Below are 24,003 nucleotides of genomic sequence, written 5' to 3'. Positions count from 1 at the left end.
TTATCTGCTTCAGATATCTTGAACAAAAAAAAGCAGCTAAGAAATACATTAAACACCACCTCTTTATCACTGTCTGAACAGTTACTGTCTAATAACCAGGTTTCACTCCAATCCTTATGACTTCCACAAGATCCAAATCCGGACAACATTCACTAGGCCAATGTCACTGCCAAGCTCACTAGAGAGAGGAAGATTTCCTAATCTGTTGTAATGAAAATGATGAATGGTTCTACTTTGAAATTTTATGGCACTATACAATATCTGTAAATTCAGAGTATGCAAAGAATGGACATGGGTCTACAGATCTTTAGTACTGAAGAAATTTAGATTTGAATAGTAGTTATTGCCATCAACACCATAAATACATATGAGAGTACAAAAGGATTCCTTTACAAGGTCAGGACAAAAGCTGATTCAACCCCCCTACTCCTAAATTATCTCCGAATTTCAAAGGAGCAAGACACAGATCTTCCAACTGGAGAATCCTATTCTAAAAGCACCATTTTTCAAAAGACAGAAAGTCTTAAAGACATACTTTATTTGCAAGAACATGGTGTTCTGAAGACTCAGCTATGCTCAGTCTAGACCACATGGGTACCATGTCAATTCCCCACCCAATAACCACTTCTGAGTTACAAATAACAACACTTACAAAGAATACAAATAGATATCATATACACAAGAGGCTAACCAACTCCTTAAATGAAAGAACTTTGGAAGACTAATTTTTCATGTACCTTGGCAAAAAGGACATCAAAACATCCTGTGCTCAATAAACAAGAAATCATGAAACGTTCCAAATAAAATATATGTGAATTAGACGTCAGAGGTGTTCTGATAGAATCTCTTTTATTGCTTTGAAGATAATTCACATCGGGTTGGATCCAGTGGAAGATTTCCACAGATGTTATTTCATCATCAGTTCCCCACTCTCACTAGGCCTCTGACTCCCCCATTATACTTATCATTTTAAGGGGCATTTTAGGCTACAATGGGAAGTAAGTAACACTGCAGGCAGAAATCCCTTTCGTCTTTAGAAATTCTCTGTAAGGTCCAAACTATCAGAACCAAAGCATTATATCCATTTTGATACTGCAGTCATTCCATGGGTATGAATTCAATTCAAATTCACATGCCTGAGAACCAAATAATAACCAAACTAATATAAGGCTCTACTGCTTTCCCGACAACCTCTGTATTAAATACTACCATGTCTGCAATGTGGTGACATGATTAAAAAGAAATGCCAGTAAGGCCAGATCTTTCACTTTTGTAGTTTCAGGTACCTATAGACATGTACAGCAAAGGGACTGCAATCTTCCATCAGGTTCTCACAAGTCTGCATAATATTGATGGACATTCATTTGAAATAACCTCTCCCCAATAAGTTGTAATTTTACATAGAATTCAGAAAAGCATGCAATGGGTCTATGTCATCTTTGAAATACAGGATTTCTTTTCAGGTCTAAACTACATAGTATTTAAGTGTCTGGAGAATGCATCAGGCTGAAATAAGATAATCACATTTTCTTTACCAATTACATACAAACTGACCAAGCCATGAACTAGCCATCTTATGGTCAAATTGATTAAGTTTGGCCTCAGTTTTGGCTAGTTACATGAATCCAGCTCTTATTCTCTGTTGACTCTCAGAACTCTAAGTAATATTTCCCTACTACTTTACTGAAATTAGCTCAAGAACATTTCAGGTATTTATTCAGAAAATTAAAAAAAATCAATGAAAAAAAAAGATGAAGTATAGATTTTCTACCTAATCAAGTGGACTCAATAAAGACTGGAAAAATTTCAGATTTACTTCAAGGCTCAAATAAAACAAAAGACATCCTATTTGCCATTCAAGGTTCCTCATTTTCTTCCAGCATTGACAAGTCAAATTGTGTTTCAAAACTGTAGTAAACTATTCACTGAGGAAGACTTTTGAGTTTGGACCTTTAATGGACACCCAGGAGGTTTTGGTCTACTGAGTAAAACTATCATTCCAGCTAGCTCAGCACAGACTACTCTGAGAGGTAATGGCTAACATCTCAGCAGTATAACCTAAAATCCCTTTCCTGAAGGTTGCCTGGAATTGAGCTCAGGGAAGTCTACTCTAAAATTTACACTCTGAGCATTGAACCCACCCTCCCAGCACCCCCAACATCTGGTCAATCAACTTTTAATTGTGCAGGTAAGGAACTTATTCACACTCCAAAATATCATAGGATGAAACAATCAAGTAAAGTGAGAAAGGCCTCCAGTCATTTGAACAATTTGTGCAATGTAGAGGAAGCCTTCTGTTGGATACCATAAATCCCATCATACTAAAAAAGCACTCAGGTTTGATTCCTCAGAACCCTTTGCAAGTGTTAGGTTGCAGCATTTCTGCAAGGTAGGTGTAAATTCCTAGTTTACATGCGGGAAAGCAGAGGTTCAAGCAGTTTCAGGGAAAGTAGAAATCATTTAAACACAGCAATTCTAAGCTTCAAGATCACATACTGGAATTCTAGGCATTTGTCTTCCCGTTCAACCCACTGCAAAACATAATAGAGCCCTGAAGGTGAGAGTGTTTTGGTTTTTAATAGGTGAATGTATTTTATATAATTGTTATTCATAAGCTGCCCAGGGAATTCTATCAAAGGGAAAGCAGCCTAGAAATGTTCCAAACAACATAAACAGTAAAGATCACCAAACTACTTACTTCTGAGAAACAACTGGAAAGTATTTATGTTACAGAAAAAATACCATTAAATAACTGTACATCTTGGGAGCAACTGCACATGTCCTGAGAAGCCCACATGGTAACATAAATGTGGCTTTAATAAATAATAAAGAGACACCATAGCAGCAATAGTTACATGGACAGAATTCAGTTCATTACAGTTGTGAGTTCTAATGGGCATGCCAACTTCATTCTTGCGTTTCTACTGCCACACCAACTTGTGCATGTCTGATAGTGCGGCCATGGAGTTTATAGCCATCCAGAGTCACCAATGCCACAGTGCCTGGCTTCATTCCCTCTGCTGGCACATGACATACAATTTTATGATCATAGGGGTCATATTTGCCACCAATAGGGTTCATTTTTTGCAGGCCATGTTTAATGAATATGCTTTGTAGCTTGGACTCTATAAGGGACAGGCCTTCACAAATCTTCTTCAGAGCTGAATCTGGGTCATTGTGTTTTCCTTCTATGGTGTTCTCAGTAGTCTTCTCCAGGATATCTGCTACCTCTACCAGATCTTTACAAAAACTCTGGATTCCTGCAGACACACAAGTAAACAAAGCTCAGGACAACAAAAACTAAGAAAGAAGAGGATTACTTTTTATAATCTATTTTATATGACCTTACAATAGAAGAACTGTTATTGTACCCTGCTTTTTACTACCTAAAGGAGTTTCAAAGTGACTCCCAATCCCCTTCCCTTCCTCTACCTACAATAGGCACCCTGTGAGGTAAGCGAGGCTATAAATTCTAAGCACAGATTATTTTATCAATAATGCTCACATATGAATAGGACACATTTTGAAAACCAAGATGTTTAAGGCTGTCCCAGAACCACAACTACTAAACTATGTAAACTTATTTGGATGAATCAAAAAGCATTTAAAAATCAATAAGAGGGAAATGGAGAAATGGGGCCTAATGATGAGAAACTTTTGCTTCAATAGTGCTTAGGCAGACAGTACTGCCAACATTTTTGCAGCAGTATCGTGACGCAACTTACCAAACAGTTTAGCATCTTCTACAAACTTCTGCGTCCTCCGTCTGACATTTTCAGAATCTGTCAGGGCTTTCTGGTATCGTACCTGCAAACACAGCAAGAGGCAAAGACATTAGGCTCAGGGTACATTTCAGGTACACCTATAATCCACTCAGGCAAGATCTCCTTTTTTTACCAGAATGCTCAGCAAACAGAAACAAGGTTACTTGAAACATCAGAACAATGAGTGCTTTTAATGCAGCACCTTCAGATAAGTAGGAGTGGAGACTGCATTCTTTAGCTGTTGCTTTGGCCAAGGCATCTCTAAACTTCATCAATTAATAGAGATATTTTAACTGCTTTCTTGTTGCTGAAGTGACTGGATAATCTAGTGTAAAGAAATCATGCTTTGGAACAGAGCAAGGAAACATTTCTGCAGAACTGTGGAAGCCACACTTCTCCCAAGCTGCTGTCATTGCCCTTCCTTATACTGCCTGACGACTACACAGAAACATAGTCAGTCTCTAGCAGCTACTGTCCGTGTGTTTAAGAGGTCCACCCCAACATAGTTTCTGGGATAACTATACCAATCTGATTAGACCAGCTCTTTTTCCTTGCCTGCCAGGCTATCCCAGCTGCAGGCATGTTCTTGTGCAGGACAAGAGGGACAGTAGCAAATGGTATTCCATAGGGCACTACTTTTCCTATGGCAGGAAGGAGCAGCTCAGGAGCACTGTAGGTCCCCCAGCCCAGCTTTAAATGGCCTGCACAGACCGCGAGAGTAACAGCATCAGCAAAAGAAAGATCAGAGATGGGGCTGGGCTCTGAAAACCAGCATGCTGACCTCAAGGATCTAAAGACAATTGGGCAGTTAAATAATGCTGTGTTTCTTGGTTGAAAGAGTGTCTGAGCAGGGCACTTACTGTTAGGTCACGGACTTGTTCTTCTAATTTGACAGTTTTGTGTTCTGAAGTGTTCTCGTCTAGGAGATGCCTAGGTTCATCTCGGGGATCTTCTGGGCCACAGTCATCTCCTGTGCTCCTCTGCTGCGCAGCAGTGCTGAAGGCAAAGAGTAAATCTCTGAAATGTCACAGAGGTGGAAAGACATAAACAGCAGTCAGAACTGTGAGACTAAGTAACAAATCTGTTTTAGAAGAAGAGCTGGTTTTTGTACCCTTTTTTTACTACTTGGAGTCTCCCCTCCGAGTGTCCATCTCGCTCCAAGCAGCCAATGGGGAGCCCCGTGAAGACACAGCCAGGCCGCTCCACCGGCCGGGAGAAGCCTCCTGAGAGCTGCCGGGGGGGGGGGGGGCTGCGCCGCCTTCTCCTGGCCGCTGGAGCGGCTCTGGACACCTGCCGGAGGAACTGGATGCAATTTTTAAAAAGCATCACTTATTACATGTGAACTTTATGCATAAAGTATATAATTGCATGTGAACTTTATTATTTAAAGTTATATAATATAACAGTACAGAGCACTACAACCAACAACTTTTTTTATTTTGACATTCAATTTGTCCTGCACTTATACTCTGATATTCTTAGGCTTGGTTTCACTAGAGCAATTAATTAATCATAATCATTGCATAGATTTCTTTAAGAAAATTTATTTGTATACTTTTAAAAATGAAAAATAAATGGAGTAGATGCATTTATTAAGTTACTTAACTTGATTAACTCCAGAGGCCGGGAGAGGGCTCCGGAGACCTGCTGGTGGGGGGGGGGGGCTGCGCCACCTTCTCCCGCCTGCCCTAGCGCCCATTTTATTCACCTTTAAAATGGGCTTTATTCCTAGTAATTAAATAAAAGACAAGAAAGAGATCCCAGGCTAGTCCTGAGTGACAAGGTTGAATTACAGATCCAGGCTGTGAGCATGTCCTAAAGCCAAAGGCTCTTTTGATCTTGCCCTTCAGTTTGTGCCCCTGCCCAAGCTTTAGATACATGTAAGAATATGAATGTATCGCATGCAATTCAACTGCTGCCAGTATAGATTTTGAAGGAATTGCAAATCCTCAGTATTAAAAAATCTTTCGGTTTGCTACCTCTTTCTCATCTGTTATAAATTTTCCCTCTTCCCTCTCTCTAACATCCAATTCCTCCTCAGAAGAGTCTGATTGATTCTTGGAGCAATGGGGTCTCTTACAATCAGCCTAGGTAGGTCATCTGGACCTTGCATGAGAGATTTTCTACGGTCTTGACTCCTCCCAGGGGCCCGAGACTCAGGGGAGGAAGAGCGGGATTGAGAACAGGAGGCTCTGGTGTCTGTGGGCATCAGTTGCTTGGAAAAATGGGCAATCTTGGCCTGAACAGTATTTTGCATAACCCCAAAAAATTCTGGAGGCAAATTAATGTTACAAGACTCCTGATGGTCTCTGGCGGGAGGTTCTGTAGGAATAGAAGCCTCCGCTCCGGATCTCCTCTTAGGAGGTGTAGGGCTGATGCTGGGATCTGGCCCCTCACCGTAGCTGCTGAGTCACCTCCTTTTCCTCTCTCTGAGCCGGTCTAGCACAAACAGGCTCTGCGCTGCATTCCTCTTCTGAGGAATGTCCCATCACTCTGCCACCATTTCAAATGCACTCTCTCTCGCTAAAAATGGCTGCTGCCGCTTAGGGGGCACGCACGCGGTCGCTGCAAGTGCTCTCTCCTGCTACCGATCCAACACACCCAAAGGGAGAGGCAAGAAAGAGGAGATAAAGAATAAAAGAGGTGGATAGGTAGACAGACGGGGCAAAAAGATGAAAATAGGTAATAAAGGCAAGAAAAAAGTTTTCTCAATTAACAGGGTTCGTGGGGGTTGTTGCTTGCTCCTTCTCCGCCACCATGTTGGGATCTGAAGACAAAGTCAGGAACGATATTTCTTAAGACAGGCAGCGTCTCAGAACAGAGTCTTGCCGAATTCCCTTCATTCGTGACTCCCGGGTTCAGAACAGTTTCCTCACTATGCTGAACCCCGCCTCCTCCCAGACGCTTACCGTCCCAATTAAATATCCCTCCTCCCACCTCCCGAGTCTTCGAGAACCTCCCCCCAGCCTTTCCGGGTTTGCTCTTCCCGCGTCGTCCACTCTGCTCTCAGGTTGAGCCAGGCTCTACCGGTCTGTCGGTGCTCCTCTTTTCCTTCCCTTTCGCCGTCTTCCTTCTCTTTTCCTGAGTATGGTCTGCGGTTTCTAATATATGGCCCCAAAAGACTGCGGCTCTGTCTGAGGTGAGGAGGTTTTTGCATGTAAGTCGCGGTGTTCCCGACATCAATAGTGCAAGATGCCTAGTCACGATACACTCCCTCTCGAGGCAGGAAGAAGACTGGCTAAAAGGGGGCATTTCCGAATGGAAGACAGGGAGTTCAGTCTAACTTGCCTCCCTCAAAGAGAGATGAGAAACACCCACCAAGCTGTCCTCCTGACCCAGAGGGAGAATGGGTCTATTTCTAAGATAACTTTCTAATACACATCAAAATTCAAAGTTCAAGAACTCTCACAAAGTTTAAGAACTCTCTCCTGTGCACATAACAAAGGTCCTATCAGATCAGTCAACAGTATCAAGAGAGGTAGGCTTGGCAAAGACTTCCTGAACTGTAGTGGTGATCTTTTTCTAGTCAGCATGAATTATATTGGCATGCCTTGCAAGACAGTAGTAAGGATAACTGAGTAATGTACAGTAAGCCCTGCAATTAAAACAGTTTATGTTAAGCTGAAATAAAGCCTCAATTCAGTAATGGAAGGCTCTTTTAAAAAGAGAAATTAACCATTCAATAACTGCAAGCTCTTTTGTGGCAGGACTCACATTCTCTGTTGAAAGGATAATACAAGATACAAAATTTGCTTTCTAATAAATTTTTACAGAAGTTGGCTTCTGCTAAATCAAGGTTTTCTACAGACTGGAAAGTTATCTGCTGAGCTCTCCATCCAAGGCCTCTTTAAGGACTCTTTCGAAATGTTCTTCTGGCTCTCTCGCTTTCGTCTGCTGCCTTCTTGCACTTCTTAGCACTCCACATGCCTGCCTGAAATGGTAGAAGAGAGCAACGTGCTTTGCATGTGACTCTCTTCTGCCTGTCAATCAAGCCAGGCAGCCAATCACCTTTCTTCATGTTTTAAAGGGCCCGCGAGGGCAGCTAATTTTTTTTAAAGTAAAACTTCTCCATTGAAATGCCTATCTATCTATTCATAGATGCATCGTGTTTTTTATACTGCCACCCCTTATGGAATCATGAGCCTTGAATTTTTTAAAAATTAATCTTGTTCCCGATTTGGGGGGGGGGGGGCTTTAGAGAGGCATGTTTTGTGTTTTAACTGGGGGGGGGGGGTTTGCTTTGCCTGCACGATTTAATGCCTATTCATTGCACCAGGCAGTTTTATAAAAAAATGTCCCCAGGAGAAGGGAGAGGGAGGCAAGTGTGAGGACAGGAGCTGGAGGCAGAGATAGCGCTACTTTGGCTCCACACACGTCCTTAGTTTGTGGCTTGCTGGTTGTTTTCCTCTAGCTTGCGATTTTTAGTTGGGGAAAGCCACTTTATGCAATTCCCCAGCGAGAGCTTTAAAATGGAGGATGTAGCTACCGGTTTGCTGCTTGGATACTGGATGTTGGCGACATTGTGCAAAATGCCAAAAAAAGAAAAGAAAAAGACATCTGCATAAGGTGATTATTCCATTATACTTATTGGGTGTGTAATGGCCCTAAAACTAGCACCAAGGCAGATTTCCTCCCAATTCTTCAATCAGCTGTCTTGTTCATACACCTTTTATAACCAAGCATTTCAGAAACCTATGAAGTGACTCTCAATATCTATAAGAATCCAAATACTCCCCCCAGTCTCAGACCACATCTTCACATCAATCTTTACATTAAATGTTTAGCACATCAGCTGTGATTGAAAAGGCAACGTCTGACACATCAGCCTGAATGTGTTTCAATCCATTTTAACAAAATAAAACTTAAAACACACTGCTTTCGGGGAGGGGGGTGTTACCCCAAATCTAGTCCCCATTAACTGAAGCACTTTGTGGAAGAATGTAATGCATCATTAAGAGATAAAACATTATTATATTGCAATTATTTTTCTAGTTTATAGCTTGCAAGCATCATGTTTTTCCAATTAACTGACTTGGTGACAGGGACAACTGAAGGCTGCAAATGAATGCATCCTCCCTAGCTTCCCTGACAGATGGGCACCTAATTTGCTTCCATCTTTCACCAGTCCTTGGACAAAGATTACCTATTCCACATATACAAAGGGGAATCTATCTCCCCTGCTCTACTAAACCGCCAAGAATGACTTGGATATGAAGAGAGGAAAGGCTTTCTTTCTGGAGAAGGAGAAAGACCTGGCCTGTGCACTCTGCACAGAAACAAATTATTTCAGACCTCCTAACAGTTATCTGCACCTATAACTTTAGCTGACTTACGGCACAGCTGAAAACTTGAATCCCTATATGGACACAGGCAAAGCTGCCTTATAATGAATCAGGCCATTGGTCCATCACAGTTTTGTCTACTCAGATTGGCAATGGCTCTCCAAGCAAAGGTCTTCCATGTCACCTGCTGCCAGATCATTAAACTGGAGATGCCATGAAGTGAACCCGGGACCTTCTGCAGATACTGAGCCACAGCCTCTCATGCCTCCAAGTGGCTGATAAATCACTCAGAAATAGCAACTGCAGATGTACTTTGCAAAAGCTCATGATGGCCTGTAAAAATAATCCACCAGGATATATTTAGTTTAATGTTCAAGTACATTAAGTTGTCATTTGTTTACACTGAGAAACAATAAAGCATTTGCAGTTCACATTTGGTACATGTCCTAATGTTGCTGTGCGCACAAGAAGGCACATGGGACTGAATGAGCTTATGTCAGAGATCTGCCTATGTGAAGCAGATTTCTTTCCAGTCAGTGCCAAAGCCTAGTTCTGAACCTGTATTATCGTAGTGGGTACACAGAAGAGATCTTTCAAGAGTTCTTGACTGATAACTCATTCTGAACAATGCAACATACAGATATTTATCTTCCCCAGCAGCCTTTCTCAACCTTTTGACCACCAAGTAACCCCTGTATAAAGAAGTAAAATCCTTAGAATATCAGCCTGTTACTACAAATATGAGGATGAAGCAATCTCAGATTCTCCCATGAGCTGAACTGATTTCAGCACTTTGGAGTTCACCATACAGAGCATACTCCCAAGACTGTGTATGACTCATAGCTTTTCAGGTCCAAAGGTTGTCAGTTTGCCCTCTAAGTACAGTAAATGCCTCCTTTTGCTCCTAAAAAGAGAGTGCTAAGAGAATCAGCTGTATAAGGTACTGATTATACCGAAATGGGGAGAGGTTCACAATATTGCCATTTTTTAATTACAAGTTATGAATGATGTGACAATTGCAAGGATGACAAACACCAGCAGGCCATCGGGCTCCTCTGCTGGGACATTCCAGGTCACCCCATGAGACTTCCTCCTGACAGAGCTATAGTGGCCTTCTTTGTCAGCCCACAGCTACTATTAAGGGCCCTAATCCTCAGCCATGAACTTAGATAGATCTATTATGCAACTGGGAGGTGGCCACACCCCCACACAGCTGGGTTTTCTCCCTTCCAGATTGGACTTCCCACATAAACAGGCTGGGATAATTTCTACTGTACGATTCCTGAAACAGTTGTGATAGTTGGTTTTACAGTATGCTTTTATTGTTGTAAGCTGGCTCGAGTGCCTTAGACAGATGAAACACACTGTGCTAAAAACTCAGTCACAATATATAGAGCAGCCCAAATTAGAAAAAAAACTATGCTCCAGTTATTTAAGTTAATTGAGATATCATATGTATCCGCTTTGACGTTTTATGAAACAATATTTTTCCTATTAAGGCAAAACTATGTAAAGGTTTTCTCTTTCCCACAATTGTGAATTACAAAACCACATGGTCACTACTACCAAGCGTGCCCACTAGTTCCACCTCACCTACCAGTTTTTTCCTATTGATGAGAATCAAGTCTAAAATACCAGACCCCCTGGTCTCTACTTTCTGGGAAATGAAGCTGCCGGCAAGACAAATCAAGCAATTAACGGAGTTTGTATTTTTAGCAGAGTTGGTCTTCCAACAGATATCTGGGTAAGTGAAGTCACCCATGTCCACTGTTTCCCCCTCTTTGAGAATTTTGTAATCTAGTCTAGGAGTATCTCATCCAAGTCCCTGACTGGCTTGGTGATCTATAGCAGACCCCCACAATAATACCATTCTCCTTTCCTACTCCTTTTATATTTACCCCAAAACACTCAACTGAACTTTCATGCTCAGGTACCTGTATTTCTTCACAAGTATAAAGATTCTTAACATATATTGCCACACCTCCCCCCTTCTTTACTTGTCTGTCCCTTTTGAATAGATTGTACCTCTCAATTCTAGTATTCCAAATGTAAGTATTATCCCACCAACTTTCCGTGGTTCCTATTAGGTCACAGTCCCCTTCCTCTATTAGTACCTCCTGCTTATTTACCATACTGTGTGCATTAGTGTAGAGTAGGGTTGTATGCAGTGGTCCCAATCTGGACCACTCTGGCTTCAGCCAAGGCCACCTCGAACTGAGTCGGCCTCGACCAAAGCTGCCTCAGTCTGCTTCACCTTGGTCGAAATGACCCCCCAGATCCACAAAGTCTTTCTTAATACATTCCATGCCTTGCTGGGCAGTATCATTTGTTCCTACATGAATGAGAAGGAAGGGGGAATGATCTTGACGAGCCTGTCCAGCCATTCTGTGACATCACTGATGCGTGCACCAGGTAGACAGCAGATCTCTTGAGACACAAGTCTGGTCTGCACACTTGGGCCTCTACGCCTCTCTACAGGGAATCCCCAATTACAAGTACCCTTTTCCTTGATCTTTTGGAAGCAGAAGACCTTGAACTCTCACCTGCGGGGGCCTGTGAATTGTTTTCTTGACTTCGTGGGGGCTTGGGAGCCGAAGACCTAGAACTCTCATCTGTGGAGGCCTGTGAATTATTTTCTGGGCTTCATGGGGGCTTGGGAGCAGAAGACAAAGAACTCTCACCTTTGGGAGCCTATGAATTGTTTTCTGGGTTTTGTGGGAATAGCTCTTGCTCCTGCGTACCTGAATCAACATCTTCAGCCAGATCCTGGAACCGATTACTAAGTCTCAAAGGGCAGATCTTCTACTTATTCTTCTACTCCTATGTGTAACAGCTTTCAATTCATTATCCTCCTGTCTTAGGTGATCCTTTGTTTGTTGTGATAGCTTTCCTCCCCTTGCACTTGCTCTCTCAAGAAGTAGTAGTAGAAGAAGAGTTGTTCTTATATGCCGCTTTTGTCTACCCAAAGGAGTCTCAAAGTGGCTTACAGTCACCTTCCCTTTCCTCTCCCCACAACAGACACCCTGTGAGGTGGGTGAGGCTGAGAGAGCCCTGATATTACTGTTCGGTCAGAATAGCTTTATCAGTGCTGTGGCAAGCGCAAGGTCACCCAGCTGGTTGCATTTGGAGGAGGAGCAGAGACTCAAACCCGGCTCGCCAGATTAGAAGTCCGCACTCCTAACCACTACACCAAGATGGCTCATGAGTTCTGTCTAAGAACTATTCATCCTCCTTTATATGTAGCAATGTACTCAAGCATTCCTCTAATCCCTGGAACTTCTTCTCCAGCAGAGCCACTAACTTACATTTGCTGCATGTGTAAAAGCCTTCACCCCGAGGTAAGAAAATCATGCTGCAGATGGAACATGTCACTGTCTCAGGTCCTTCAGTCATCATGCCACTTTGATCCATCTGAAATGCTTCTCAAACAGTCCTGCACTTCACTGTATCCTTTGGCTTGGTCCACCAGCGAAATGCCGATGGCCAAGAGCCCTTTAGCTCTTCCCCTTAAGTTCTGTACAGAGTCTTCTGGCTTGATCTACAACCCAAGAGTCCTTTAGCTTTTGCAAGCAAGAGCCTTTTATAGCAGCTCCACAGTGTGTTTCGATCAAAACTCAGTTATTGGCAAAAGTAATCTTACAGTGTTTACTACTATGACCTACATAGTATATAGTATCATTCGCAGAACTTTACCCACCACTGGTTACATTAAAAAAAACAACAATGGGACCATGGGAGAAGTATAAAGTTTAATGTGTAAATTATGAGATCATTTCCTTAAATGTGAAACAATTGATTTATAGGTTATGCCTCTTTCCTTTTTCACTATTTTTGATAATTCATCTGAAAGACTAATAGGTAGATAAAGAATTATTTTATTTTATTCCACAGAAGGTAACTTCCTACCCTCAAAGCTATCTGTCTCATGTTCTGTGGCTGATGCTAAGTTTTTCATGCTACATTGCTTCTTTATATAGTCATGAATTCTAGAGGTCCAACCGGTGGCCTGCAGTATCACATAAATCCAAAGATCCTCAAAAGCTCATATTAAAACACATACAGCTTCATTCAGAACTTTGCAGGAAAGGACTGGTCATTTCCTTACCCTACAAAGCACTTGGCCTGTGAAATAAAACACACAGATTACAGGTTATAGAGGCTATAGATGGAGGTTCAGGTCTCCTCTGTGGCTGATATGTCTCTATAACCCTTCAGTGCAAAGTGTGATCTGGTCACAGTGATACATGCTTTGATCACATCCATGTTAGATTAGTATAATGCATTCTAGATGGGAGAGCCTTTAAAAGCAACTTAGAAATTTCAGTTGGCAACCAGAACACATTATTAGCCCTGAGTTGATTGATATTGGCTGCCTCCCCTCTAATTCCAAGCACCAAGTGTTGGTGTTTAAGATCTCCTCCCACATCATCCAGCATTTCTACCGAAATCCTCTGTTCAAGCCCTACTGTCTTCTTCCCTGCCTGCAAATAATAGCAGTTGTAGACAGGGCCTTTTTAGTAGAGGAACCTTGCCTTTGGAATGCCCTTCTCCCAGATGCTTGGTTGGCACAAACTTCCCTTCCCTTTAGGAGAGAAGCCAAAATATTTACCTTCCCCCCTGCTTTTAACTAAGGTAATTTATTTTTAGAGCTTACTTCATAGCATGAGGACTGTTTTATTAATATTTTTGACTGCCCTGTTCTATGTGCTCTGTTATATGCTTGCTTTTACTGGTTCTGTCCAATTTAATTATTTTATTTTTATTGGCATGACTTGTTTTTTCTGCCCTTTGCTTTGTATTATTGTTTTAGTTGTGAGATATCTTTGGGTCTGGAGAAACAGCATAAACATTTTCAAAGTAAGGAGGCAAGAGCATCTTGTGGCGCAGAGTGGTAAGGCAGCCGTCTGAAAGCTTTGCCCATGAGGCTGGGAGTTCAATCCCAGCAGCCGGCTCACGGTTGACTCAGCCTTCCATCCTTCCGAGGTCGGTAAAATGAGTACCCAGCTTGCTGGGGGGTAAACGGTAATGACTGGGGAAGGCACTGGCAAACCACCCCGTATTGAGTCTGCCATGTAAACGCTAGAGGGCGTCACCCCAAGGGTCAGACATGGCTCAGTGCTTGCACAGGGGATACCTTTACCTTTACCTTTACCTTAAGTAAGGAGGCAAACACCAAACTGCAGAAGTATCCAAATTTGGATGTCACAGTACAATGCAGCTGGACTAGTTTTTGGTTCAATAAACTTTTAGTCTCATCCCCACATGAGGAAGGGGAAGACTATTATTTTTATTTCCCCGCCACTCCCGGAACCAGCTCGTGGTGGGTTACAACAGTCCATTAATAACCCCCCAATAAGATCCCATTAAAAACATGACATAAAAATTACAACATATGAGTAGAAAACATGGCGGTATAAATAAACTATCCATCCTCCCCATAAACATCCAATAAGGAGAGTGGTGCGAGGGAGTCATAACCTGACAACAATAGGTGACCCTAGAGTACTGCTGCCTTTAATGCTGGGGGGGCACCAAATCTTCCTCTCAGACCGTGGTCTGAACCATAAACCTGGCAGAAGAGCTCCGTCTTACAGGCCCTGCTGAACATAAACCAGGCTAGAGTTTACAGCAAACGGAAATTATTTCTACTATCTGAAGAGAATCTCAACAAGCATTATTGCTGTGAGGACTGGGATACAGGTTTCTCGAGTCCAATACTCCACTACACCATTACTGACATTTAACCAAATATTTTCCCCAATATAGAGGTCTGACAAATAAAACATAGATACCAGAGGAAATCAATGGAATATTTAAGTACTAAGGGTGGCTGAGGACCACACCAGAGATAAGGTTTATGAAATCACTTCTGAACACTTTCCCTGGAAAGTCATGATTAGCTGTGAACAGAATACAATCTGAAAGAAGGCTGCAACAGATACCAAAGGAATCAAGCAAATATTAACCCAGTGGGTGAAAGATTTCTTAACATGCTAGTTTTTAGGTTTGCACGTATGGCTGGAATATCTTGGTCTTCCTCAAAAACAAGAGGTTAACATTAATTCAGTGAAGTAGTCTAAGAAAATACTCTCATTTAAGATTTATCTAAGGCTTTCACTGTTCAAAGTTGGGCTCTGCTGGTGGATAAATGGCTTTAAAAGAGAATTATAGAAATTCCTGGAGGATAGATTTAACAGTGGTTACTAGCCATAATGACTAAAAGGAACCTGCACACTCAGAGGGAATATTGGCATAATTCATTTTTAGTGCTCTTTGCTTTATTGTTTTAATTGTAAGATTTTTTCAGGTCTGGAGAAGCAGCATATATATATATTCTAAACAAATAGACAAACCCCAAATTGCAGAAGCATCCAAATTTGGAAGTCACAGTCTCTCTGCAAATACCAGTGCCAGGAGAAACAGTGTCCTGGCCTGTATACCCTGCTCACTCTCCTGGGTGACTGATTGGCCATCATGTGAAACAGGATGCTGAACTAGATGTGCCACTGGTCTGGCCCAGTCCAGCAGGGCTCTTTGTACATTACATTCTGCTCCAAAATAATAAATGTGGATTACAAACAGCATAAGATTGCCTTCTCTGCAAAATACTGGACAGTTTGTAGTGGGAAAACTCTGAAAATAGTTGATCTTAATTTACATGTACGCCATTTGGAACTGGGCATGGTTTGCTGGGAGATAGTGGCAGGTTCAGTTGCTGGTTTGATAAAAGGAGACCAGATAGTAATCAGCTAGTGGGATAAACCATTCTGTGCCAGAGATTCTGGCAAGTCACCACCAGCTGAAGGCCAGTGGTGTGCATCTACTCTTTTATCATCATTTATATATTTATTCTCCCCTCCACCATGTTATCCACACAACAGCCCTGGGAGATAGGCTAGGCAAAATAACAACTTGTCTCAGATTACCCAGCAAGTTTCCAAAGCAGAGTAGAAATGTGAGCCCAGATTTCCCAGATCTTAATGCAACATTTTTACTATACAGGGATGTGAACTAGATGCCAGCCTACTCACAGGCACCTAGTAGCTGGAATTTTCTCAGATGCTAGAACTACAAGGTTTCTGCAGTCACTACAGCACAGGAAAGGAAGTGTGTGTGTGTGTGGGGGGGGGGAGCACACACTATAGAGAATTCTCCTACAGCCCAACCCTATCCGCAGCTTCTTCACTTCGAGGCCACTGATCAAGTGGGCTCCGGTGGGTCGCCGTGTTGGTCTGAAGCAGAAGGACAAAGTCAGAGCCCAGCGGTACCTTTGCAGACCCACAAAGTTATATTCAAAGCGCAAGCGTTCGTGTGTGCGCGCACTTCTGTCCGGTCAGAAAGGCGCCTCCGGCTGCCAGCCTCTCACCTGCCACTCCAGAGCAAAAGAAGCCACATGGGGGGAACGAGGAGGCGAGAGAAGAACTCCCGGCCAGCTCTGGGCGACCCTCCCCAGGCCAAGAGAAGCCTCCGCAGGCCAGGCTACCGCTTGGGAGAACAAACGGCACACGCAGCCCCCCCCCCCCCCCGAACCAGCGGCGCTAAGAGGCCCCACGGAAAGAACCAGGGGAGGGAAGACCCCAAAAAGGTGGGGGGGGGAGAAGGAAGCCTTCCCAGGAGGTATGGGCGAGAGGGGAAGAGAACGGCCCCCACCTGTCGCTGCGAAACCGTCGGAGCAAAGGGGGGATGCATCTCCTCGCAGACCTGCCCGCTGCCATCGCTTTGCTGTTCTCGCCGTCGGGGACCGACTGGAAGATAAGAAATAGAGACTACACCTCCCGTCAGCCACCGCGCTGTCCCGCCCTCGTCAGCCGTCGCGTCCTTCTTCTGTCACGGATTGGGCGCCTTTTGCATTTGCGACAGTCCTGGTCTGGTGGGAGTGGGACGGGCGTTAGCTGAGATTTGGCACCTTTAAGGTTTGCATTCTTCTTTTTCTTGGCGGGGCGCCTTTGGTAGAAATTGCCTTGTCATTCAGCCATCGACGGTTCAGGCGCCAACCCAGAAAAAGGGACACATCCCCAAATTCGGCCAAAGCAATCCCCGTTTCTCGATCATGCATCTCTAGCAAAGAACAAGCGGCAGGATGGGCTACAGAAGGGAATGACTGATTTAAAATTGGACTGGGTAATTCCGCCTGTTGTAATGTAAGCGCCGAGCTTCAGAATAGTGCCTTTGAAACTGGAACCTGGCGCTAAAAATGGGGACAGAAGGCCCCAATCAGGCCAGAATGGGCATTAAACAAAGCGCTGCAAATGACTGGGATCATCGAATCATAGGGCCTTTCCGCACGGGGATCTTTGTTGCAAATTGTTTGCGGAATGAAAAATCGCCATTTAAAATAGTGGAATTCGTCGTTATGCATACCTGCCTTTGTAGTGGAATCAGTTGCGTTTTTTAGCATTTCCCACAGGCTTCCAGTCTCGGCAGAAATCGCTAGAAAGGAAGCGCTATTGCCAAGCTCGTCCCGCCCCTGGCCATCAAGCAGCCAATGGGCAGCCGTTAGCATGCTCCCAAACAGCCCCTTTCCCTTTAAGAAAGGTTTAAAAAAAAAAAAACAGACCCATAGCAACGAATCTAGGTAGATTCGTTGCTACGGAGAGACCCATCCAGCTGCCTAATGTGAGCTGTCGTTTGATTGTATGATCGTTGGCACGCTGCCTCGAGTGATAAAAAAAAAATCCCCCCCCTCTCACGGGCCTGATTTTCGGCTGAATTTATGTGTAAAAAATAAAGGGACTTTATTTCAGCAAACGGGCTTTTATGTGGTTTGTGCTTATTGACTAAAGGTGAAGGACTGAAGCCAGGGAAGCCTCTAAACAGAAAGAGGCTCGCTGGTGCGTTTATCCCCGCTCGCTCGGAGAAAAAAAAATGGCGATCGCTTCGCCGGAAGTTTGGAGGAGAGAGCCAGGGAGAGGGACTTTGAAGAACCAGCAACAATGGTAACGCACAGGTCTTTAGCGCTACTGTTGCAGATTGGTTGCAGGAGTGTATCGCTATCCGGAGGGTGAATCCACTTTTCTGGATTCCCCTGAAAGCGCTACAACGAAGCGCTTTTTGCGGGTCGGTTTCAGGATTGTTGCAGATTGTCTACGACGTCGTGGGTTATGGCAAATTAGTAGCGTTTCCAATTAGCAACCATTGTGCTATTTTGAAGCCGTGCGAAATGGCCCATAGAGTTGGAAGGGGCCTTCGTGGTCAGGAAATTCACAACCACCTGCCTATCCACCATGCCCAGACAGTGCTCCCACCCAATAAAAACCCAGAATCCCAGTCAGGCTGGCCTGACCCCAAAGCTGTGATTGTTATTTTCCTGGGCATGCAAGAAAGAGCCACAAAGGCCAAGCACCAACAGTTCCTTCTGCCCACCCACTTATCAGATCGGCCGTGCCCGCGGGCCGCGCCCCCGCATCGGGCTGCGCCCGCACGGGCACAGCCCGGCCCCGGTTCCCTCTCCCCGCCCTGCCGCAGTAAGAAGCTTCCCGGGCAGCAAGCTTGCGGCCTGGGAAGTTTTTTACTGCGGGGGGGGGGCGGGGAGAGGGAGCCGCGGCCCGGCGCCATGGCCTTCGCGGCCCGGCACCGGGCCGCGGCCCGCAGGTTGGGGACCACTGCTCTATGTGACAGCCCTTCAAGTACTTGAAGATGGCTATGATATAATATTTTAGTCGTTTTTTCTCCAGGCTAAGCAGACCAAGCTCCCTCAACCTTTCCTCCTATGTCTTGGTCTCCAAACCCCTCAACATTTTCATTCCCTCCTCTGGACGTGCTCCAGTTTATCTACATCCTTCTTCAATTGTAGTGCCCAAAACTGAACACAATATTCTAAGTAAGGTCTAACCAGAGCAGAGTAAAGTGGTACAATCACCTTGTGCAATCTGGACCCTACTTTTGATATAGCCTAAAATCCCATTTGCCTTTTTAGCCATTGAGTCACACTGCTGAGTTCAGTGTATGATCCTTTTTGTGCATTCTACTGACAAGATCATCCTGTATCCTGATTCTGTCTTTGGCTATGTTTGCTACCCCTCCCAGTTTAGTTTCCTCTGCAAATTTAATAAGCACCCCCTCTATTCCTTTGTCCAAATCGTTTATGAATATGTTGAACAACACAGGCCCCAGGACAGATCCCAGGGAATCATTACAGATACTTGAGAACAATATTTTAGAAATGAAAAGGTGGAAATCTCACCTTTTCATAACACCCCGGTTCATAACACCCCGGAACTGGCAGTAAACAAATAAGAGTACTACAAAAAGCAGTTGGATATATTATAGACTCTTGAGAACAGTAAATCAGAGCTGGCACCTGGACTTCCTCAATAGTGACTGTTGGGTTTCCTGGGACCAGGAGCTTACAGCCTTGGCTCTCCATACCATGTGAGCATTTTTTGCCCTAATTATACTTCAAGAAAGATAAACAAGATGGTAAGATATGAATTTATAGGCTTTTTTCAGTTAGTAAGTTTCATTTTAACATTTGTTCTAACAGTTACTCTTAGATTACAGATAGAATACATTGAGATCACTTTGAATTTATTAATACTACTTTGTGGAGGTATGACATTCTTGTACATTTTCAATTATTATTTGTTAAATTATGTTATAATAGGGTTATTTTGTGATTTAGGACTCATTAGTACCACTGATGAAAGATATTGAATTGAAAACGGAAAAATCAACTAGACATCGTTTTGGCTGAGTCCAGGTGGAAATTATAATAAAGAGATAACAGAGATTCTTATATTTCTAATATTATTTGATTAAGCCATTTGACAGATACTTTTGTTCTCTTGTTGGGAGATGAGTCTGTAAGCAGGTTGTGTTGGCCAGATACCATATAGCCATGGTCACCGATATGGGCAGGCACATGTTGATTGCCTGGTGCTGCAGCTTCCCTCTTAGCATGGAGACTATCTCAGCGAGGGTGTCTCTGGACATCCTGAAGTTCAGGATCCATTCACTGTCACTCCAGGTGGCCAATACCAAGTTCTCTCACCAGTCGGTGGTTCTCTTGTCTTACCTACGTCTGGACCCTACATCTGCTTCACCTTGCTGCTCTCTAAGACCTTTGCAAAATTCTAATGGACTGGCAATTCACATCAAATCTGGAGATAGATCTGCGAGGGTTTCACTTGTGCCTTAGCAGGAGCATCCTCCCATAGAACAAAGCCGTGTCCTTTCTGATCTGAGCTAGGGTGGCGAAAAGTCATTGCACGATGCATACCACCTGAACCAGCATGGCAACCAGGAGATTCTCCATTTTTAATATGCTCCCGAAATGGCCACTCTCTAGAAACAAAGGAAGATGGCTGAAAGGTGTGCTGCTTGGTGGGCCTATAAAGGTAGCATGGGGAGGGGGGTGTCATGAGTGGGGATGTATGCTCAACAAAACAGTGAACAGAAAAGGGAGAAACGAAATTGTATAGTGTGGTTTAACAAAGCAATACCTCGATGTTGCCATGTTGATGCATTGCAACGCGTAAGTTCCCATTTTTTAAATAAAAAATTTGGAGCTTGAAGGGACTTTAAAGACCCCCCCAAATCTCCACTGAGAGGGGATTGGTTGCCTCAAGTGATTGACAGGCCAAGGAGCGGCAAGTAAAGAGCATGTTGTTCTCTCTTCTGCTTTTTCCAGCCATTAGTGAGGAGGGGAAAACAGGCGATGTGGAGGCTGAAAAAAGTGGGACGGCTTAACAGTGTGGAGGGGCAAAAAGGTGCAATTTACTATCCCGCAATTGTGGGCAGGAGACAACTTGCGATTTTGCCCTCTGTGTCGAAATGGCCTGTTCTGCAAGAAAGCTCTAAGAACTGTGACTGGCTCAAAGTCATGCAGCTGGTTGCATGTGGAGGAGAGGAGAATCAAACCTGGTTCTCTAGATTAGACTTTGCCACTCTTAACTACCACCCCACTCTGTCTTTCCAGCAGACTTTGTTTAATGGCCATTCCGGACCATTACAGCTTTTACCTTGAAGCCTGAAAATGTAGACATATCCATTCTTCTGTGTAAGAAAGATCATATAGAAGTGTGATTTGCTTGTAAGTGTCTTATCTCCAAGTAACTCGCTGCTTCCTTCCAAAATGCCACATCCTTCTAAGTATACTTGGCCGCTATTCTGTTGTGTAAAAAAGTGTGCGTGCACACGGAAGCTCACAACTTGAATAAATCTTTGTTGGTCTTAAAGAGGCCATTGGACTCAAAGCTTGTTGTGCTACTTCATACCAACACGGCTACCCACTTGAATCTATCAGCTCTCTATAGGGACTGGGTAAAAGCTGGAACAGCCAGGAACAGGCTGGAACAGGCATTAAACAAGCAAGAGCACTGCAAAAAACTGGGATGCATTACAGACACTTGAGAACAATATTTTAGAAATGAAAAAGCAGAACTCTCACATCTTTATTAACCTGTTCTAGGTCAAAATGCCTCGGGAACACCCTGGAATGGACATTACACAAACAAGAGTACTGGAAAAAAATGGGGATGCATTACAGACACTCAAGGACAATGTTTTAGAGAGGCAAAAGTGGAACTCTCACACTTTTATTAACACTTCCCAGGACAAAATGACTCCGGAACAGGCTGGAACAGGCATTAAACAAATAATAGTACTGCAAAAAACAGTGGAGCATGTTAAAGGCACTCCAGGAAAATATTTTGGAACTGTAAATGCAGACATATTCAATCAATTTATTTATGGTCATAGACCAGCCAGTAAAAAACATAAAATTACAAATATAAAATCAATTATAAATGGGTGAAAACTAAGAAATAAAAACAATTGTATATAGATCCAGTATAAAAAAAAAACACTAGGGAACAGGGTTGGTCCAGCTCTGCCTTATTTTTATAGCTACCCAAGCAAATCTAGCAATAATTTTTGTTAGATCTTTATTTGTGTCTGAAAGTAGAAGCTTAAGACGCTGTTTCCTCAAACCTCTGGGGCATTCTGCGAGCAATGAGGCCAGTGAATTTGTACGGAGGTGACGATAGAGCCTGCACTCAAATAGGACATGTTCAGCTGTCCCTATTTGACCTTCGCCACAGATACACTTACGTGCTTCTATCAGTAGCCCCTTGAACTTTCCTTCCAGGAAAGCGGAAGGGAGGGCATTATAGCGGAGAAGAGTAAAAGATCTTCTTTGTTCAGAATTTGGAAGATCAGTTAGATATGGCATTAAGACAGCCTTATTAAGAAGGTCTTTCCCCAAAAGTGGGTCCAATATCTTATTGATTTCAAAAACATCTTTAAGGCTAAAGCTCTTGCACAACTAAATGCAGACATAGCATACGCTTACTTGCAGTGCCTCTTCCTGGGATGCCTCCCTACGTGCCCAGCAAGTTTTGTGAAGCTTCACATTTCTTAAACCACTGTTGTATTTTTATGTTTCCTGCTATACATCCTCCTAATATATCTGTCTGATTTTACAGATACTAGCTGTTCAAAAATCTAGACTATAGAGAAATACATATCAAACTAATACATATCAGAGAGCCAGTGTAGTGGTTAGGAGTGCGGACTTCTAATCTGGCATGCCAGGTTTGATTCTGCGCTCCCCCACATGCAGCCAGCTGGGTGACCTTGGGCTCGCCACGGCACTGATAAAACTGTTCTGACCGGGCAGTGATATTAGGGCTCTCTCAGCCTCACCCACCCCACAGGGTGTCTGTTGTGGGGAGAGGAAAGGGAAGGTGACTGTAAGCCACTTTGAGCCTCCTTCAGGTAGGGAAAAGCGGCATGTAAGAACTCTTCTTCTTCTTATTATTTTTGAACAAATGTATATACTGTAGCTAAGCTATTATTAACTTTGTTTATTTTATATCCTGCAGCTCCCATAAAATGGGATAAAAATCCCTATAAAAATCTGTCCCCCAGGTAGCGAAAGATCTCACCCCCACCTCACACTGATATAACAGACCCTAGGAGAGCGCAGTGCCTCAGAGGCAATTCCAGCAGTACCCAATGACCTGGCTAGCCAGCCTAAGCTTTTCTGCTATGCAAGTAATTTTTAAGAATTACTTTGTTTAAATGCTTTTTTGTATATATGCATGACATTTAAATTTTTTGACATATTTCAGTACTAATTATTGTTTTGTATTTTTTTATTTCTAAGTTTGTAGAATCTCTTCAATTCCTATTTTGGCTATTATTCCCCTACATGTTCAGCAATTTAAATGCATCCCACTGGTTTTTAGGTACTATGGATTGTTTAATGCCAATTGCAGTCTGTTCTGGGCGGTTTTGGAGGTATTTTAGCACCAAACAGGTTAATAAGTGCACAATATTTCTGTGTTTGGATTTCCAGAGGATTGTTCTGTAGTGCCTTAAATATGTTCTATTGTGTTTTGAAGTACTATTATGTGTTTAATGTCTATTCCAACCTGTTTCATGATGTTACAGAGGCATTTTGACTAGTAAAAGTGTGGGAATTCCATTTTTTCATTTTGAAAATATTACTCTTGATTGTCTGTAAAGGATGCCCCAGTATTTTGAGGTACTCTTGTTTGTTTAATGCCTGTTCTGGCTTATACAAGAGGCATTTTGACTCGAAATGGTTAATAAATGTGTGAGAATTTCACTTTTTAATTTCTAAAATATTTTTTTCAAGTGCGTAGTATTTCCTACTGATTTTTGCAATACTGTTGTTTGTTTATTGCCTGTTTTGGCCTGTTCTGGAGGCTTTTTGGCCTGGTAAGGGTTAATAAAGTTGCAGGACTTCCACCTTCTGACAGCCAAGTTCATCAGGAGCTTCAGGGATAGCAGTCTGCCAGGCTTCAAGATGCCAATTGTTCTGTTTACACTGCAAGCCTGCCCACTTTCACAGGAGAACTTGCCCATTTCCACATAGAGGGGTAAAAGGCGAGTGGTTTCCTGCTGGCAAACGTGGGATGGTAAATCTTGCATTTACAGCCGTCCTCACTGGGAGAACCCTCCCATGATTTCCCTCTACCCCATGGACTCTG

At 43.2% G+C, this 24,003-nt stretch overlaps 1 protein-coding gene across 2 annotated transcripts; it reads right to left on the bottom strand.

Moving 5' to 3' along the window:
* Nucleotides 1-832: 832 nt before the first annotated feature.
* On the bottom strand, nt 833-16,927 carry GRPEL2 (GrpE like 2, mitochondrial). Of its 2 annotated transcripts, none has more exons than XM_077327082.1 (4): nt 16,697-16,927; nt 4,625-4,760; nt 3,726-3,807; nt 833-3,260 (listed from the first exon to the last, which is right to left on the bottom strand). In XM_077327082.1, the coding sequence occupies exons 1-4, from the start codon at nt 16,759-16,761 to the stop codon at nt 2,908-2,910; spliced, it is 636 nt and encodes a 211-aa protein (XP_077183197.1). In that variant the 5' UTR covers nt 16,762-16,927; the 3' UTR covers nt 833-2,907. The 2 variants fall into 2 exon arrangements, with proteins under 2 accessions (XP_077183197.1, XP_077183196.1); XM_077327081.1 differs by having other exon boundaries at nt 4,625-4,781; nt 16,697-16,914.
* Between the last annotated feature and the right edge of the window lie 7,076 nt (nt 16,928-24,003).

This window comes from Paroedura picta, chromosome 3 (genome assembly GCF_049243985.1).
Source record: "Paroedura picta isolate Pp20150507F chromosome 3, Ppicta_v3.0, whole genome shotgun sequence".
Lineage (NCBI taxonomy): Eukaryota > Metazoa > Chordata > Lepidosauria > Squamata > Gekkonidae > Paroedura > Paroedura picta.
The sequence above is the reverse complement of the archived record's forward strand: the minus strand, read 5'-3'. Positions and strand labels throughout refer to the sequence as shown.